Source organism: the organism of the source record quoted next, unplaced genomic scaffold (genome assembly GCF_019419815.1).
Source record: "Pyrus x bretschneideri cultivar Hongxiangsu unplaced genomic scaffold, Pyrus_bretschneideri_v1 Contig74, whole genome shotgun sequence".
NCBI lineage: Eukaryota > Viridiplantae > Streptophyta > Magnoliopsida > Rosales > Rosaceae > Pyrus > Pyrus x bretschneideri.
This window is the reverse complement of record NW_025999814.1, coordinates 775,752-795,429: the sequence shown is the minus strand read 5'-3', so window position 1 is coordinate 795,429 and position 19,678 is coordinate 775,752. Positions and strand designations below refer to the sequence as shown.

Sequence of the window (19,678 nt, the reverse complement as noted above, 5' to 3'; positions counted from 1 at the left end):
AACTACTAAAAGATCATTTTGCATTTCATTTGAGAGCCGTGAGAAAAAATGCATTATTTCTTTATTAAGAAAATGACAAAGAATTGCAATGATTTAAACATAAAATACTTATAATGACTTCTCCGGAGCAAAAATACTCATTTTCTAATGACATGTTTGATAACCATTTCGTTTTCTCCTTTTTAAAAACTAAAAACTGCTTTCTTGAATTTCAAAATTTTAAGCTTTAGTTTTTACTTTTTGTTTTCCTTTTTTATTTATTTATGCGCTTCAAGAACTTATTGGTGTGTTGGTGGGTATGTTGAGGCTCGGTGTTTTTTGGTCTTCGAATTCGATACAAAAGTAGGTTGCCCATTATGTGGTTTAGCAGAATTTCTTCTCTTCTCTTAACGTAAATGTACCGTTGTACTATAACAAAAAAAAAAAAAGTGGTTAATGCCGCGAAGGTGACTATCCTTCCCGCTGAAACATATTGCCCTTTCTCAAAGTCTAAAGGGAGAGTGGTGTTCCCTACAGGAAGCCAAAGTTCACAACTTTACGAATTTCTTCGTTTTCAGTTTTCGTTGGCATACTTAGATTGCTGCCAAAGAACGTTGTAGTCTGCAAATCTCGCCACTCAATTAACAACCACCGCCGTGACAACTTTTTCACGATGTGGGTTCGCCGCCCAACTGGTCCCACAACACTGCACCTTCCACCCAGAGCTTCCCAGCTCAGAGTTCGATTCTCACGCATACGGCGCCGTGCTCCAGCACTGTCTGTGAAACGGCTATTCAACTTCCGCAGTGGGCCTTCATTGCGAGATTTTGAAAAAAAGGCGGCTGCTTGGACTTGTTTACTGACAACATTCTTCTCAGTATGTATGTCAAAGTGGGTATGCTCGTTGATGCTGCTAACCTGTTTGATGAAATGTGCGAGATAAATGTTATTTCGTTCGTTATTTTGTTAAGTCGATGTCGCTAGAGATGTTTTGTTGATATTGTTTGTAAGGATATGGTTGTTTGGACTGGGATGGTAGCATGTTATGCCGAGAATGGTTGTTCTGAAGAAGCACTCAAACTCTTCTCTCGAATGAGGGTGACTTGGATTCAGGCCAAATAATTATAGTTTTACGGGTACGCTTAAGGCTTGTGTGGATTAGAGGCCTTAAATGGAGGGAAGAGTGTCCATTGGCGTGTAATAAAATCATTTTATGAAGGGGATCTGTATTTGAGTACAGCATTGCTTGATATGTGCACCAAGTTTGGAGATATTCAGGAGGCTCGGCAAGTATTTCAAGTGATACCCAAAAATGATGCGGTTGCTTGGAGCCTCATGGTTTCACGGTTTGCTCGGAGTGACCGCTGCAAAGAGGCTCTGGACTTGTTTTGTTGGATAAGGCCAGCATTTGTTGTTCCCAACCATTTTACATATGCAAGCTTGTGCAACTATGGAGCATTTAGTTTTCAGGAAGCAAATCCATTGCCATGTAACCGAGGTTGGTATTGATTCTGTTGTCTATGTTTCAAATGTCCTCATGGGTGTCTATGCTAAATGTGGAAAGATAGAGGACTCTATGGACTAATTTGTGGAGATTGGGATCACCAAATAGAAATTATGTATCTTGGAACACGATGATTGTTTACGCCCAGTTAGGTGATGGAGAGAAGGCGTTGATGTTGTTTCAAGATATGCTTAGATGCCAAGTCGAGGCAACAGAAGTGACGTACTCTAGTGCTCTCCGTGCTTCTTCTGGCCTAGCAGCGTTGGAGCCAGGAGTTCAGATACATTCTGTAACTGTCAAAACCATATATGACAAGGATACTAGTGGGTAATTCATTGATAGACATGCATGCCAAATGTGGGAACATTAAAGATGCTGGCCTGGTGTTTGATAAGTTGAAGCAACAAGATTAGGTTTAATGGAATACCATGATCTCGGGATATTCTATACATCGCCTTGGCCTTGGGACTCTAATTTTTTTTGAAATGATGCAGGAAACAAATTGCAAATCAAACAAGTTAATTTTTGTTGGTGTCCTGTCAGCATGTAGCAATGCAGGATTGTTAGATCAATGACAAGCTTATTTTGACTCTCTGGTACATGACTATAATGTTGAACCATGCATGGAGCACTACACTTGTATGGTCGGGCTTTTAGGGAGACAAGCCATCTTGGTAAGGCTGCGAAGTTGATTCAGGAAATCCCATGTGAACCTAGTATTATAGTGTGGCGTGCCTTGCTTGGAGCTTGTGTTCTCCATAATGATATTGAACTTGGAAGGATGGCTGCCAAGCATGTTCTTGAAATGGATCCTCAGGATGAGGCGACCCATGTGTTATTGTCAAACATATATGCCACCGTGAAGAGATGGAATAATGTAGCGTATGTTATCAAAAACATGAAAAGGAAAGGAGTAAAGAAGGAACCTGGCCTAAGTTAGATTGAGAACCAGGACACAGTTCATTAATTCACTGTGGGCGATACTTCACATCCTGATATGAAACTGATCAAGGGCATGCTGGATTGGTTGAAATTGTGAACCTTGAAGGCAGGACATATTCCCAATTGTAATGCCATTTTGCTTGGTGTGGGTCTTATAAGAAAGAGGGCGTCAATACGAACTTGTAATTTTGTACTATACGTGATTTTTTTACTGTATGAAAGACTTATGAAGAATCTAAGATTGAAAATAATGAAATGAGGGAGAGTGGTTGCTTGTGTTCCCAACATGAAACAGACCAAATAAACGGGTACAAACTTGATGTTAGAAGCAAAATAAAAAAGCTCATTGCTTGGGCCAACAATCTTATTGGAATGGTTTGATGTTGAGCTTATCCTCAGCGTTAAATAAATTTATTAAGGGCTTTTGTTGTGGCTACTTCATAAAACGCTTTTACTCACGAGCATTTTTTTGTAAGTGGCACTGTAAAAAGCAAAAAAATAATTTGTTGTTTGGCAAGCGACCAAATAGATGCTTTTACACTACACAAATACTGAGTGCTTTTGATGCTAAGTAGAGTGTTGGGGCAACCAAATGAAAAAAGGATTGAAGTAATGATAAACTCAGGACATTATTTTCTCAAGATTTATTGCATTTGTTATTTTCGAACCATTAATTCCCAAAGACAAAAGAAATTAAGAAAAAAAATGTGCCAATTCAAAAATAGCTTGAAGAACAGCTAAGAACTCAAAAACAATTCAACCAGGAGAGAACAGCAAAGAACTCAAAAGAAATTAAGAAATAATGTGCCATTTCTAACATAGTTGTTTACCAATTCCATGGACAATGACCTCTGCCTCCATTGAGCAAGTATTCTTCAACAAATAACATCTGTCTGCCCGGCTTAAATATTCCAGCGGCATGAAATAAGTCCAACCTCAAAATGAACCCGAGGTACTGAACAGGTGCTTGCCTGCAAGCAGCACAAAAAAAGGGTTCTGAAGATTCAGATTTCTGCTGCAGCCAAAACGGATATTGAGTAATTGTATATCTCCTTAGGCCAAATCTTTACCTTTGCGAACAAAATGGTCTCCATGCCCTTCGTGATTTATAATGCGACACGTTACCTCTGTAAGTATTTTGGAGCCAGGTGATAGTGATTTTGGATCAACCAATGCTAGGTAAAGAGCAACATAATTGCCCTTTCCACCGAAACGTCCCTTGGGATAGAGCACTAACTTCCTGAAATAACAAACAAATTAAAGGAAGAGTAAACGTTAATTAACCGGTTTTACAATTGAAAACTTAATACTAAAGCTTGATTGTCGGAGATATATACGTGCCATTTCATGCCAACAGCATTGAATGGTTTCGACTCAATCCATTCATATTTTAACTTGGAAAATTTCTCAATCCTCCAAGGATGCTTGAACGTCAAACGAGCGTTGAGTGTGATACACTCTTCTTTGCCTCTTCTCCTTTCCTTACAAACAAAGACCTCCGCTCCAAACACACAAGTGTCGCCAACAAGATAGCCATTGGAAGGATCGGTAAATGCTTCCAGGGGGATAACTCTATCAAAACTGGCATCAAGCATCGCCGCGTGAAAGCACATCTTGTTTATATTTTCGTCTATAATGAACAATACAACGCCAGACCAAAAAGAAAAATATGAGTATTATATTGCAACACAAAATTAACTGGTATATCTGATATGGATGCATGAGAAGTGATTAAATTCAAATGGATGTATATATACATATATACCCTTAAGGACCAAGTAGATTCCCTTGTTCTGATCAAGCAAAAACAATCTAAAGTCAACAAATACTTCCCAACCAGGTTGAAGTAAATCTGCTCCGGCCATTTTTAAGCAGACTGAGATGTGATCTTTCACGTTCTTCTCCTTGTTTCCATTCGGGTAAAGCACAAGTTTCCTGTGAGAGCACACATAACAATGTATTCATATGCTGTAAATTTAAAAAAATATATATTCCTTCAAATCACAAGGTATGCATTATAGGGAAATTGTCTGAAATCATCAGAGATAAACTCTCAAATACGAACACATCATAATTAAATATCGATGACATAGGGATCAGTTGTTAACGACACCCACAAAAAATTTCAACAATCGGTATTTTAAAACGGATCATTTTAGCCAGTTTCCCAATCCACTATCCAGATCGTGAAAAAAAAAAAAAAAAAAAAAAAGAGAAAATATCTACCACTCGTATCCTCCAGCCTTGAACTCCTCCGACTCGAATCCATCCGGCCAATTTTTTAGCAAGGAAAATGACTCTATTTTTAGAGTGTAATGAGTCGGCGGTGAATCCGAAAATGGTACCGGGGCTCTTCCAACTATAAAACACGGATCTCCTGCAACTATAAAACAATGGCCACACATGCAAGAAGGTATAGTAGTGTCAACACAAGTTCAACAAACTGCATTGAGACAAAAAGACGTATATCTACCATCTCCTTTAAGAGTAACCATATATAAACACCCCAGCAATCAAGAGTAAGTTAACAAATCACAAATATACACGAGAAGAAGAACTAACTAACCTGCAGAACTCGAAGTCAAAGAACCCATGACTCAACTTCGATAGCAAACCTTCTCGTTGCTTGATTCAATATGTAGAGCGTGTGTTTTGTGAAAGCAGAGACCTGCTATATACATAGGACAATAATGATTACATAGACTAAGAGTTTCAGTCCTACATATAATTCAAAACCTCTATATATTAGAATTCTATACGCACCAATTTGAATCCAAATAGTCGGCTATAACACACATTCCTACTCATATTCTAACATCTCCGTCAATGTTTGGGGTTGACCATCAAACTCGTGGTCAATGAAGAAATAGGAATTAGTAGAGATTGTGTCCCATGGGAATATGATTCGTAGAGTCCTAATTATATTAAATGACACTCCACCTCCATCCTCCAAGACTCATATTTACTGGTGCTCTTTTACTAAAGACTTCTTATGTTAAATGCACTCCACAAGGAAAACTAAGACCTGAACAAAAATTAGGTAGGACATAAACACGCACGAAAACTTTAAAGTGTTACACGAACCATGATTAATAGAAAAAACATGCATGTTTAGTGACATGAAATTAAAGAGAAGTAGGTCACTGAGTACAAGAAGTGTAGTTAGAAGTTTGTTAGAAGTACAGTTAGAACTATAGTTAGAAATTTGTTATTCGTCTAATCCTTGTTTAGTTTAGTCGGTTTATATATCATTAACAGCTAATGATAATTATATAAACTGAGTTGTAATTATTATTTCGTTCAATGAGACTTCGCTTTCCACTAGAAAACGTGATTTTTTTTTTGTTTTTAATAATCCTTTATCCTATTGTATTTATTTATTTATGATAATTTTGTGTGTGAAAAATAGAATTCGGTCATGACCACTAATGTTGTTTGACAAACTTTGTTAGTCTTAAAATTTTTAAAACACCAGTAACACTCTCGTAACTCTCTCCCTATCACACTCTGCAAATTCGCCGTTTCAATGGCGGCCCTTACCTGCCCATCAAAATCCATTAAAAAAAAAAAAAAATGAGAGACTACCGTTATAATTTTCTAAAAAAAAAAATATTAAAAACTGGACGCATACAACAAGTGACGTGATAGTTTCAGCAATCACGGAGACAATACCAAATAGTGTCAGGAGGAGAACAAAACGCGTGGAACGATTATTGCCCTTGTTCTTTTTACTCTACCCTCCCATTGTATGTGGAACGTGGTTTTCAAACATGCTGGGCAAAAACAATCGAGACACAGCATCCGTGACAATTAACAAACCTTCTCCTCGAGAAACAGATGGTGCATCTGGTTTGGCATAAGTGGGATGATTATTTGTAGGAAACTTGATTATATATTGAAATGTTTTTAGATTTTGGGTTAGTAATGGTAGGCCACGTGCTTATTAGTTTGGCTGTCTGACATTAAGGGTAACGTGCCACGTGCTTATTAGTTTTTGAATTTCAGGGTCCTCGTTATCGGAAGGTCCACATGGCACGTCAAGAACATCGTTGAAGCCCTAATTTACAAGGCGTGTCCGATTTTCTTTTTAATTTCAATTCCGTATTTGTGTTTGGTTGCCAAGAATAGGAGGGAAACGGAATAATGAAACCGCTGAGTATTAATGTCGATTGACTGGAAAAAAGGAGTGAAATATTGTCATCTGTTTGGTTGCCTAGAAAATTTGAGTCTAGATTTTCCTAGTTGACAGGGAAAAGGGTAATATACAATTCTTTTTATTATTTACATTGCTGCTTGATGATTAAGAAGGCTTTATTGCTTGATGATTGACACGGCTTTATTGTCTTGGTTTTCGATGATGAACTCGATCACGTGTGTGTTTATATGAGTAGTCTAAGCAAAAGCAGCAAGGAGCTGAACGGCTAGCCCTTCCCAGTGTGGAAGGGCATGAGGGAGTAAAGTGGATTATCATTGACACTGTTATGTTGTGCTCGTTGTAGGATCGTCGTTTTTGATTGTCGAAAACTAGTTTTGATTACGAAATTAATCTAGTTATGGTATGTTTCATTTTTTGCATAAACACTTGCACCACAATATTCGTGGAAAACTGAAAATTGTTTTGTTGTTATGGAAATTTCTAGTAGCCATACGAGGGCTCAAACTTTCCGTAGTGTATATTTTGACTAAATTATTGAATGACCAAGGCCATTTTTGTGTTTCCTAGTGGAATGTATGAATCTTGTACTTCTGTATAACATTTGCCATTACATGCCTCATTGATATTGTTAGTTCCTTTCTCTTTGGATTTTAATACTGTGTTTCTTTATTTATTTAGGCAAAGTGATAGCTCATGCTCTTGATGAGAACGCTAGAGCGTACTACACTTAGGAGGCTCTTTGGACCTCGAAGAAGTTGGAAAAAGAAACATTGGAAGTGAATTGCGATACAAACTTTGAGTCATATATTACTTCTTTACGCTACCCTCCCAATTGGCACAACTAGAATATTACCAATGATGTTTTCAGGGAGATCAGATCACCTTTTGAGTCATACATGATGACACAAAGTTACTATTATTAAGAGAACCCTCCTTGTTAACTTTTTACCACTTTTTTTTCCTATTTTGCCTCTACTTTTGATACACAAAGTTTACATAAGGAGGGAAAAATAGTAATTTTGTATCTTTTGAACTTTTTCCCCTTTTTTCCTATTTTGCCCTCACTTTTGATACACAATATTTACATAAGAAGGGCAAAATAGTAATTTTGTATCTTTTGAGAAAATGACAATCATATCCCTATTTTTCCTATTTTACCCTCAATTTTGATACACAATATTTACATGAGATAAAACATATGCACTTATTAAGAGAATTTGTCCCACCACCATTTTTTCATACAGGTAAGTGAAATTATAATGTTTTTTGGATAGTTTGAATGAACTGAAGGGGTTGCGCTTAAAGAGAACGTGGGAGGAGTTGAGAGGTTAAAGAGACTTTAATTTTGTACCTTTTGACAAAATAACAATCATATCCCTATTTTCCTATTTTACCCTCATTTTCTATACTATTATTAAGAGAACCCTCCTTGTCAACTTTTTTCCATTTTTTTTCCTATTTTGCCCTCACTTTTGATACACAAAATTTACATAAGGAGGGTAAAATAGTAATTTTGTATATTTTGAACTTTTTGCCCTTTTTTCTTATTTTTCCTTCACTTTATATTTACATAAGAAGAGCAAAATAGTAATTTTGTATCTTTTGAGAAAATGACAATCATATCCCTATTTTTCCTATTTTACCCTAACTTTTGATACACAATATTTACATAAGATAAAAAAATATGCACTTATTAAGAGAAATTGTCCCATCATCATTCTTTCATACAGGTAAGTGAAATCATAATGTTTTTTGGATAGTTTGAATGAACTGAAGCAGGTGCGCTTGAGGAGAACATGGGAGGAGGTGAGCGGTTGAAGAGGCTTTAATTTTGTACATTTTGACAAAATAACAATCATATCCCTATTTTACCCTCATTTTTTTGGGAAAATGACAATCATATACCTATTTTTCCTATTTTACCCTCATGTTTGATACACAATATGTACATAAGGAGGACGAAACAGTAACTATCAAGAAAAATATACACTTATTAAGAGAAATTGTCTCATCATCATTATTCCATACTCTCTTTAAAATTTTAAAAACTAATCACACTCTTTAATCAATAACAAAAACTAAAATGAAATCGTTCACACACAGAGTGTGTGCTAATCTGCTAGTACCAAATAAAATTATATAAACTCACCAAATAAACTTATATAAACACGACGAGAATGTGAGGCGCTCTGCCTTCTATGTTCATCACCCTCATCCTCTTCCATTGCGAAAGCCTCATCTCCACCTTCCTCGAGATTGAACAATTCTTCTTGTTGTGCCAACAATTTTTTCTGTTGCTCATCGATTTCATACAATCTCCTTGAAGAAGACATTGTAAGAACTTAAGATTTGAAAACGATGAAGAATGATTATGAGGTAAATGATTGAGTTTGGTGTATGAATTAGGATGGATGTAGGGTTTATATGGACAAAAAAAGAAAGGATGAGGTTTTGGATAATGCCACGTGGCACGACATGATTGGTTGAAAATCTTATCGAAATATGGGCTAAATTATTGTAAACAGATAGTAACATGTGGTTCGTCGGGATTAGTTGAAAATCTTATCGGAAATCTATCCACAAAATAGTACTTTCGGATAATGACACGTGGCGTGACAAGATTGGTTGAAAATCTTATCGAAATCTTGGTTAAATTATTGTGAACATATAGTGACACATAACGCGTCGGGATTGGTTGAAAATCTTATCGAAAATCTATCCACAAAATAGTACTTTCGGATAATGACACATGGCGTGATAATATTGGTTAAAAATTATATCCGAAATTAAAACTAAATGTTTTTTTTTATTATTTTTAAAAAAAAATTAATAATATTTTAATAGACTGAATGCTAGCGTATTTTTTAAGGATGAGCAGCGTAGCCCATTATTAAGTGTACGATCTTTGAATTTGGGAAGCATAGCCCATCTAACGACATTCAAATGAGATGCTTCTTTAATCCTTGGATAATTCTGTTTTACTATCCTCCTTTCTTTTCTTGTCAAGTTCTGGTTAATTACTACTTGTTTTAGCAATGCAGATTATATACTTGCATCATAGATTTTTAAGTGAGCTTTAATGCGTTAAGATACCATGCATTGGCACATGTCTTCAACACAACGGTCACGCATGCCTTACGGATTAAACCAAAATACTTGAGTACCCTTTTATATGTGGAGAGGCGTATGAAAATATAAAGTATTATTTCACATATATCTAGAAAAATTACTTCCAAGTACTGAATATTTCTAAATTTGAAGGAAACTTACTTACGCAAGTTCTACATTTTTTTATTTATTTACTAATTAATTTTAGGATTTCGAAGGGTGGGTGGTGGGGAGTTGTTGGGGTTTCGGAGGTTCAGATGATGTGGAGGTGCAGAGGAAGAGGAAGAAGATGAAGAAGAAGCAGAAGAGTGAGACACGTAAGAGAGAGAAAATTAATTTATTATTTATATTTTAAAGATATTTTCACAACAAAATAAAAAAATATATATATCATTAAATGACATTGATGACACGCGTCAAAAACTGATCAGCTTGCGGTGAAACCATGGATAGCTGTCACTGTTCGGTAAGCCACGTGTCAATTGACTGTACAAAATTCTTAAGTTATCTCTTTAATTTTTATTAAAAATTCCTAACAAGTAAAATTACTCTGCACAAATTGTGAAAAAAATATACCAACACTCGTGCTGCATTCTATACACTTTGACGATGATTACATCTTCATTTGTGATTTTATAACCGTAAAGCCCTTCATGAACAATGTTTTAAGGGGTGGTTAAAATGTGCAAATATTCAACGTTAATAATATTTTTTCGATGAGCTCAAAATATTTAAAATACCTAATAATTAATATACAAGCGTGAAAAAAATTATGTGTCAATTGACATTTTCTTTAAAGATATTCCGATACGTTGTTTTGTGGCCTCTTTGAGTGGATGGTTGGGCTTCAGGCCCATGTTCGAGGGTTTTGGGTGGGCTATGTCTAATGGGCTATATCTAAAAAAAATTCCTTCACTGGACAGTGAAAGCCACATTTCGTGACTACGTGTTCAAGAAAATATTTAATGGAAACGTGACTTTACTCTTTCAAATTTAATTTTTTCTAACGTAAATACTATATAATTTTTTTTCTTAAATAAAGTCTACGGATTACTAAACGGTATACTTATAACAGTTTATTTATCTAAATGATTATCCATAACTGTAATCGTGAATTTTAAATAAACGGATAATCATGGTTAACCATACCCGCAGGTATTTTATACATCCCTATTGATTAGGCTCCATCTAAGCACATTCTTTAATAAAGTTTGACTTCACACACTTCGTATTTTTCAGATATCTATAATGCACCTAATTACTTGTTTGCTGTCTACCATTTTTTAAACTATGCGAACTGAAAAAATTTACCTGTGTTAACAAATATTTTACATATTGTTTGTCAAAAAAAAAAAAAAAAAAAAAAACCCTATTGTTTAGTTTACTAAAATATTTTTTATTTTGTATTTTTACAAAAATAATTTACCTTTTGTTTTATTTACAAAAATAAATTACTTAAAATATAGATAAACTATTTACACAAATCTAATAATCTTAACTTCATTAATAAAAATATTTTGGTCAACCAAAAGAGGGGAAAAAAAATTGTCTTCTACCACAGTACAAAATGATGGGCAGTAAAGGAAAATCACACAAACTAAATTTTATAGTTTTCTTTTTTTCAAAGCCTCACCCAAGGGAGAAAAACTTGTATGGGGCTTGGCTTGCCACTAGATTTCGCTGAATGACACTACAATCCACTTAAAACTTGCCACATGACAAGTCTTAAATATATTCTTTTATATTTAAAATTTTTATGATTATTTTTTTAACTAATTAATATATATATATTAATGTTATGTTTCCTTTTTTATTTCTTTCCCCCTATTTTTTTTCTTCCCAAATCCCCCCCCCAACGTGGCAAGTCTTAAATATATTCTTTTATCATTCTTTTATATTTAAATTTTTTATAATTATTTTTTTAACTAATTAATATATTATATATATATATATATATTAATGTTATGTTTCCTTTTTTATTTCTTTCCCCTTATTTTTTTTCTTCCCAAATCCCGCCCCCCCCCCCCCACACTTTGTTTTGCCGTAGGTCATAGGACTCCCTCCCCTTTCTTTCTTACCCAGTTTCATTTATTTCTTTCTTTAAATAAAATAAAATAAAATAAAATAAAGTTATGCACCCACTCCAAGTTTATCATGGAAAGCAACCAAGTATCTGTAAGCTTCAGCGTTTGAATGCACTACCATTCCGATTTTCAAATCTTCTTCAAACTCCATTGCCTCAGCAGCAACCTATCAATTGAAAAAAAAAAAAAAAATCAAAGATTAGACTAATGTATTAATTAAAGACTCGTAATAAAGAAGGTAGTAAACATAGAAGATACCCTAATTCATATTATAATTATAAAAAATCCAAAAAACCTCACCCAAACCCAAAAACCCCCAATTAAAAGATAAGAAAATAACCCTACTACATCTATATATGTGGGTTATTCATGTCACATGATCAAAGCAACTATTGTATAAAGAAAGAAAAAAAACTTACAAATTCTTAGTTGCTTTCCATGATAAAATTGGAGTGGGTGTAGAACTTTTTTTTTTTTTTTTTAAAGAAAGAAAGAAACGAAACTGGGAAAGAAAGAAAGGGGTGAGAGTATTGAAACCTAAGATCTACGGCAAAACAAAGTTGCCCGGGGGGGGGGGGGTGTGGGTGGTGTGGGGTGGATTTGGGAAGAAAAAATATAGGGGGAAAGAAATAAAAAAGGAAACATAACATTAATATATATAATATATTAATTAGTTAAAAAAATAATTATAAAAATTTTAAATATAAAAGAATGATATTTTATATAAAAGAATGATAAAAGAATATATTTAAGACTTGCCACGTGGCGAGTTTTGAGTGGATTGTAGTGCCACTCAACAAAATCCAGTGGTAAGCCAAGCCCCACACAAGTTTTTCTCCACCCAAGGGTGATCCAAACATCCTCTAATTTTGAAAAAATAAAATATAAAAAAGAAAACTTCTTTCTTTAATCCACACTAGCATTTGCCTACACACTTTGTTTGTATGAACACATTTTTTTAGAAAATGAGAAGGAGAGAAGGAGAGCGGGAGGTTTTTTTTTATTTTTTAATATTGGAGGTATTTTAACATCACATGTAGGTGAGGCTTCAATAAAAAACAGAAAAATTTAGACATATAAAATTACATTATTTCCCATCATTTTTTTTTTGTGTGATAGAAGCCTAAGTAGTCTTTTCACTCTCTTTTAGTTGACAAAGAGGGTTTCATTAATTAATAGAGATTCTTTTTTTTTCTCCCTTTCTCATTCACATTTTAAAATAAAGATAAAATTATGTGTACACTCAAAAGTGGAGCATATGCTAGTAATAATAACAACAACATTACTTTCCCATTGACCACAAAAAAGTTATTCACTCTCACTGAAATAAAAAATAAAAAGTTATTCATCCACTTTGTCGGTGCACAAAATGATAACATTATGTGCACGTGACAATATTTTGATTACACACAATATTCTTCGTTTATGATTTTTATTGCTTTCTGTTGTTTTTGAGATTTTATTTATTTACGAATGCATCCATCTTCTAGGTGATGGATAGAACGTCAAAAAAATTCACCCCAGTTGAATGACAACTTACAATAACATAAACAAAGAATGTAGCCGTTGCAAGCTATCTGCTGTCACATGCTTTTGAAAGAAAGTTTCACAGTAATACAAAGAGAGAAAAGTTTGAGAAAGGCGTGCTGAATGTTTTCTTTTCTCAAATTGACTGCTACCTTTTTCATGTTTTAAAATTGATGCTTGATGATCCGTTCATGCCTTTGAGAACTTCACTACAAAATGTATACGAGGATATCGCGATTGATTTTTTATTTGTTCGTTAAGCCAGGAAACAATTTGCACTCTGGATCTCAACATGTAACGATCACATTATTCCTTTGAGTTTTTAGTCCAAGAGATACTGTAAACTCAGACACGAATCAAGCAAAATTATCAAACATGATTAACAAATTAGGTTCGGAGTAAGATCGATAGAACCAAACCTTGTCTTCAACAATCGTACGTGTAACCCTCACAATTAGTTTCTAGCCACTTCGCAACCAACGCCAACGTCTTTAAAGGCATCACTGGGACCTGCCAACGGAATTTGCCGTACTCCGGCTCTCACCAGCACGGCGGTGAAAGAAAGTGTTCGGCTAGGGTCTAGTCATTTCCTACGGAGCAAAACTCAACACGCATTTCGGTCACTATGCCATTGTGGAGACATTGCGTGGAGCTGTCGTAGGACGAAGACGCTACAGAAGAATCGGTAGATTGCCTAATATATAGAGGGGGAAGAACGAGGACCCCGAAACCCTAATTGCTTCAGCCAGTAACTCACATCTTTACTCGACTTCGTATTATCTGTTTATAATGCTGAAAGGACGAAAATGCCATATTTGTACCAAGAAGAGGGACCTGTCCCACTTGCAGACAACTGCCTTACCCGGCCCATCAACAAAGCAGTTACCTATATTTTTCATTAAGCCAAGTGTTCCATTAATTCAGATGTGACTTAATTTACATTTTCCCCTCCAATATGGTTTACTTTATCCGGATACAAAACCCTAAGAAGTCTAACTATATGTAGAGCTAATTCACTAAGCTTGACTGCAATCCATAGCTTGATGAACTCACATGAATCCATGGAAGAGGAAATCACATGAATATTCTTACATTTGCCATATATGTCTCAAAGATATGACATGTTAGATCCCACATCGTCCAGAGGAGAGGATCCTCTATGCTTTATATGTACATGCCCACCTCCATATAGCACGAGGCCTTTTGAGAGCTCACTGGCTTCGGGTTCTGTAGGAACTCCGAAGTTAAGCGAGTTCGGGCGAGAGCATTCCCAGGATGGATGACCCACTGGGTAGTTTCACTTGCGTGAGTTCCCAGAAACAAAACCGTGAGAGCATGGTCGGGGCCCAAAGCGGCAAGTTCGCACGAGAGCAATCCCAGGATAGGTGACTCACTGGGAAGTTCTCGTGTGAGTTCCCAGAAACAAAACCGTGAGGGTGTGGTCGAGGCCCAAAGTGGACAATATTGTGCTACGATGGAGTTGAGCCCGGAATGTGGTGGGGGCTCGGACCGGGATGTGACATGACACGAGCATGAATGCTTCTTTAATTTCAAGGACTTGTAAGACATGCATTTATGCATATTTAAACTAGTTTCACAACAAGGGTAAGCTGGAGAAAAGAGAGAAGAAAATATACCTTCTATTTCAAGACAGTTCTTACAGATTGTGTATGGTTTCTTTTGTTAAATGAGGTTCATGTTTAAGAAATCGTTGTTGTGTATAAACTCCAACTTCTACTGCGGTAACTTCTGGAAGGCATTCCCTTTTTTCTCTTCGAACGAGAGCTTGAGAGAAACTTATATGCAAATGCAACCAGGACTTTAGTGGTTTGACAACTTATTAGTTTGGTATCTCATCTATTTCTTTGGTCATTAAGGTATCATTTCATCCACTTGGTTAAAAAATCATTTAGTGCGCAGATATGACATTTTTATGAGACTCACAAAACGAATTGTGTTGTAAATGACGCTTAATGCAGTGACGAAAAATAACTATGTTTATACAACCTAATGAGGGTACGATTCCTACCGATCCTTTTCCTGCTAACAACTAACAATTAATCCACTAACGTTATTGTTTGTAAAAAAAATTTGTGTTAAAGAAGCGTTTGAAACAAGCCCACTGTAGTGGTAAAATAGGCATGAGCAGCACCGGCTTTTGATAACGCGATATGTGCAGTGGAGGGCATATCATGAGCATTGTAACATTTCAATGAAAGGTACCCAAGTTAAGTTTGACTATTTAAAAAAAGGCAAAGGTCAAGTTTTCTGGACGCTCCCAAATCTTCACTTTTTCAATGTAACCAAATTTTTTTTTTTTTTTTTTTGAGAATTTGGAAATTAAGAGATTACAGACCCCCGAAGGAGAAGAAGGTGGAAGGCTGGAAGCATCATTTTGGGAGAGCGCGATTTCCCTGGACATTGAGTTTCGTTGTGTGGGTCTTATTAAAAAAAAGAGGGCGTCAATATGATCTTGTAATTTTTTAGTATATGTGATTTATTTACTGTATAAAAGATATATGAAGAATTTAAGATTGAAAATAATGAAATAAGAGAGAGTAGTTGTTTGTGTTCCCAACATGAAACAGACCAAATAAACGGGCACAAACTAGCTGTTAGAGGCAAAATAAAAAAGCTCATTGCTTGAACCAGCAATCTTATTGGAATGGTTTGATGTTGAGCTTATTATAAGCGTTAAATAAAATTATTAAGGGCTTTTGCTCTGGCTACTCCATAAAACGCTTTTACTCACAGAGCATTTTTTTGTAAGTGGCACTTTAAAAAAAAATAATAATAATTTGTTGTTTGGCAAGCGACCAAATAGATGCTTTTACACTATACAAATACTGACTGCTTTTGATTAGGTAGAGTGTTGGGGCAACCAAATGAAAAAAAGGATTGAAGTAATGATAAACTCAGGACATTATTTTCTCAAGATTTATTGCATTTGTTATTTTCGAACCATTAATTCCTAAAGACAAAAGAAATTAAGAAAAAAAATGTGCCAATTCTAAAATAGCTTGAAGAACAGCTAAGAACTCAAAAGCAATTCACCCAGGAGAGAACAGCAAAGAACTCAAAAGAAATTAAGAAAAAATGTGCCATTTCTAACATAGTTGTTTACCAATTCCATGGACAATGACCTCTGCCTCTATTGACCAAGTATTCTTCAACAAATAACAACTGTCTGCCTGACTTAAATATTCCAGCGGAATGAAATAAGTCCAACCCCAACTTGAATCCGAGGTACTGAACCGATGCTTGCCTGCAAGCAGACAGAAAAAAAGGGTTCTGAAGATTCAGATTACTGCTGCAGCCAAAACGGATACTGAGTAATGGTATATCTCCTTAGGCCAAATCTTTACCTTTGCGAACAAAATTGTCTCCATGCCTTCTTGATTTACAATGCTAAACGTTACTTCTGTAAGGATATTGTAGCAAGGTAATAGTGATTTTGGATCAACGAATGCTAGGTAAAGAGCAACATGAGTGTCCTTTCCACCGATATGTCCCCTGGGATAGAGCACTAACTTCCTGAAACAACAAACAAATTAAAGGAAGAGTAAACGTTAATTAACCGGTTTTACTTTTGCAAACTTAATACTAAAGCTTGATTGTCGGAGATATATACGTGCCATTTCATGCCAACAGCATTGAATGGTTTCGACTCAATGCATTCATATTTTAACTTGGAAAATTTCTCAATCCTCCAAGGATGCTTATACATCAAACAATCGTAGAAAGTGATACACTCTTCTTTGCCTCTTCTCCTTTCCTTACAAACAAAGACCTCCGCTCCAAACACGCAAGTGTCGCCAATGAGATAGCCATTGGAAGGATCGGTAAATGCTTCCAGGGGGAAAACTCTATCAAAACCAGCATCAAGCATCGCCGCGTGAAAGCACATCTTGTTTATATTTTCGTCTATAATGAACAATGCAACGCCAGACCAAAAAGAAAAATATGAGTATTATATTGCAACACAAAATTAACTGGTATATCTGATATGGATGCATGAGAAGTGATTAAATTCAAATGGATGTATATAATATATACATATATACCCTTAAGGACCAAGTAGATTCCCTTGTTCTGATCAAGCAAAAACAATCTAAAGTCAACAAATACTTCCCAACCAGGTTGAAGTAAATCTGCTCCGGCCATTTTTAAGCAGACTGAGATGTGATCTTTCACGTTCTTCTCCTTGTTTCCATTCGGGTAAAGCACAAGTTTCCTGTGAGAGCACACATAACAATGCATTCATATGCTGTAAATTTAAAAAAAAATATATTCCTTCAAATCACAAGGTATGCATTATAGGGAAATTGTCTGAAATCATCAGAGATAAACTCTCGAATACGAACACATCATAATTAAATATCGATGACATAGGGATCAGTTGTTAACGATACACACAAAAAATTTCAACTATCGATATTTTAAAACGGATCATTTTAGCCAGTTTCCCAATCCACTATCCAGATCGTGAAAAAAAAAAGAGAAAATATCTATCACTCGTATCCTCCAGCCTTGAACTCCTCCGACTCAAATCCATCCGGCCAATTCTTTAGCAAGGAAAATGACTCTATTTTTAAAGTGTAATGAGTCGGCGGTGAATCCGAAAATGGTACCGGGGCTCTTCCAACTATAAAACACGGATCTCCTGCAACAATAAAACAATGGCCACACATGCAAGAAGGTATAGCAGTGTCAACACAAGTTCAACAAACTGCATTGAGACAAAAAGACGTATATCTACCATCTCCTTTAAGAGTAACCATATATAAACACCCCAGCAATCAAGAGTAAATTAACAAATCACAAATATACACGAGAAGAAGAACTAACTAACCTGCAGAACTCGAAGTCAAAGAACCCATGACTCAACTTCGATAGCAAACCTTCTCGTTGCTTGATTTTGAGGATTAAAATCCATTGATTTTGGGGATTAATTCTCCAGCAATGACATCGGGATTGCAAGCGGCGACTCGGATTTACGAATTGATCCAACAACAACATCGTGACTTCCTCAGATGTCAATAATACAAACGATGATCTAATCATCATCAAAGACTAAAGGATGTAACCACGAGGGTTGCATATTTTTTAAACTTGTAGAGCAATTATTAAGGATTTTTATTGTGTTTTTAGTGATTTGTAGAAAAACAAAATAACACGTGGCCTTATCAGGTGCTGCCGCGAGTCGTTTAAAGCTTCTAGTGACCCACCTCCTTTTCTTCCCTCTTTCGCCCTTTAAATTTTTTTTGACATCATGGGCCCCGCCCCCACTATTCATCTTCAACCTCCCGATTCCCAGCAGCAACCCCTCCTTATTTCCTCCTCTTTCTCCCTTCCCCCATCCTTCTTCGAATCCACCCCAACTCCTTCGTCTTTCCTCCATAACCACCGTGTCCAGGCTGTGATCTTCGACTCCCACCCCCAATCCATCCCGCCGCACGTAACTGCATCCAAAGACACCCCAGTCGCCACTGCAATCCCTCCATCTCCAGTTTTCTAAAAATTAGGCGGGTGCTTTCAATTGTGCACCGACGGCGAGGGGAAGTGAATGAAAAATATGGTCTGAAAAGTGGGTTGCGAGTGGGCTTGGGGTGGTTGGTGTAAGGATATGAAGGTTCCAGATAGTGACAAGTGTCAAGAGGGTTAAGCAATAAGTTGTTAGTTTGTTAAAACAGTTAGTAGAGTTTACTTAGTGTGTAAGGAAAGCTGTGACTATATATACTTGTATTGTTACTGTAAGAATTCATTTTCAATACAATTGAGGTATTATTCAGTGATGGATTTCTTTCTCTTCACGCTTTCTACTTCTCTCTCTCTCATGCTCTATTTCTCTAAGATAACACCATTGCAGAAGCTTCACTTTCTGCATCATAACAGTGGGGTGTGTGCGCTCAGGTTGGGAACGATGGTGGCTTGGGGTGGAAGGAATGGCGGGTCGTTACGGGGATGCAGAGAGCGAGAAATTTGACGGTGTGGGTTTGCAGGAATATCTGACGGGGAATTCCAAATCCGTTGCGGGAAAAAAATCAGTCTGAACAAAAAAAAAATAAATATAGAGTGATCGAAGGAGATTATCAAAGAGTAATGCAATGTAGACTAACTTTTAAATTAAATTGACATATTATATAATGTGTGACTAATAAAAAAATAAGCATCATATCGTCTTATTACCTTTTTTTTTTCTTCTCATCAAGTTAGACGTTTTCCACTTACGATGTGGAGGAAAACTTGTTTGGGGTGTAACATGCCACGAGTGGCATTAGCAACCACTTAAAAGTTGTCATGTAGTAAGCTATGATTATAATGTTGGAACCCTAATTAGACTTAACTAATTATCAAGGATAAATACAATGAGATAAT

The 19,678-nt window shown here is 35.9% G+C and overlaps 2 protein-coding genes and 1 pseudogene across 2 annotated transcripts; 1 reads left to right on the top strand and 2 right to left on the bottom strand.

Moving 5' to 3' along the window:
- The first annotated feature begins 652 nt into the window (after positions 1 to 652).
- On the top strand, positions 653 to 2,886 carry LOC125472821 (annotated as a pseudogene).
- A 143-nt stretch (positions 2,887 to 3,029) lies between these two features.
- On the bottom strand, positions 3,030 to 5,149 carry LOC125472803 (ubiquitin C-terminal hydrolase 13-like). Its single transcript, XM_048574653.1, has 6 exons — positions 4,992 to 5,149; positions 4,652 to 4,808; positions 4,191 to 4,360; positions 3,767 to 4,055; positions 3,496 to 3,665; positions 3,030 to 3,396 (listed from the first exon to the last, which is right to left on the bottom strand). Exons 1-6 carry the CDS (start codon positions 5,017 to 5,019, stop codon positions 3,362 to 3,364), a joined length of 849 nt encoding a protein of 282 aa, XP_048430610.1. The 5' UTR covers positions 5,020 to 5,149; the 3' UTR covers positions 3,030 to 3,361.
- Positions 5,150 to 16,496: 11,347 nt separating this feature from the next.
- LOC125472820 (ubiquitin C-terminal hydrolase 13-like) lies at positions 16,497 to 18,083 on the bottom strand. Its single transcript, XM_048574707.1, has 5 exons — positions 17,813 to 18,083; positions 17,365 to 17,534; positions 16,936 to 17,224; positions 16,666 to 16,834; positions 16,497 to 16,565 (listed from the first exon to the last, which is right to left on the bottom strand). The coding sequence occupies exons 1-5, from the start codon at positions 17,989 to 17,991 to the stop codon at positions 16,497 to 16,499; spliced, it is 876 nt and encodes a 291-aa protein (XP_048430664.1). The 5' UTR covers positions 17,992 to 18,083.
- Between the last annotated feature and the right edge of the window lie 1,595 nt (positions 18,084 to 19,678).

Coding starts and splice junctions, on each gene's coding strand:
- LOC125472803 (XM_048574653.1), bottom strand. CDS start 5,019: ATGGGTTCTTTGACTTCGAGTTCTGCAG. Junction 4,056..4,190: donor AATCTACTTGGTCCTTAAGG/GTATATATGTAT, acceptor TGTTCATTATAG/ACGAAAATATAAACAAGATG. Junction 3,397..3,495: donor AGACCATTTTGTTCGCAAAG/GTAAAGATTTGG, acceptor TGCTGCTTGCAG/GCAAGCACCTGTTCAGTACC.
- LOC125472820 (XM_048574707.1), bottom strand. CDS start 17,991: ATGTGTGGCCATTGTTTTATTGTTGCAGGAGATCCGTGTTTTATAGTT. Junction 17,535..17,812: donor AAGGCTGGAGGATACGAGTG/ATAGATATTTTC, acceptor GTGCTCTCACAG/GAAACTTGTGCTTTACCCGA. Junction 16,566..16,665: donor AGACAATTTTGTTCGCAAAG/GTAAAGATTTGG, acceptor GTCTGCTTGCAG/GCAAGCATCGGTTCAGTACC.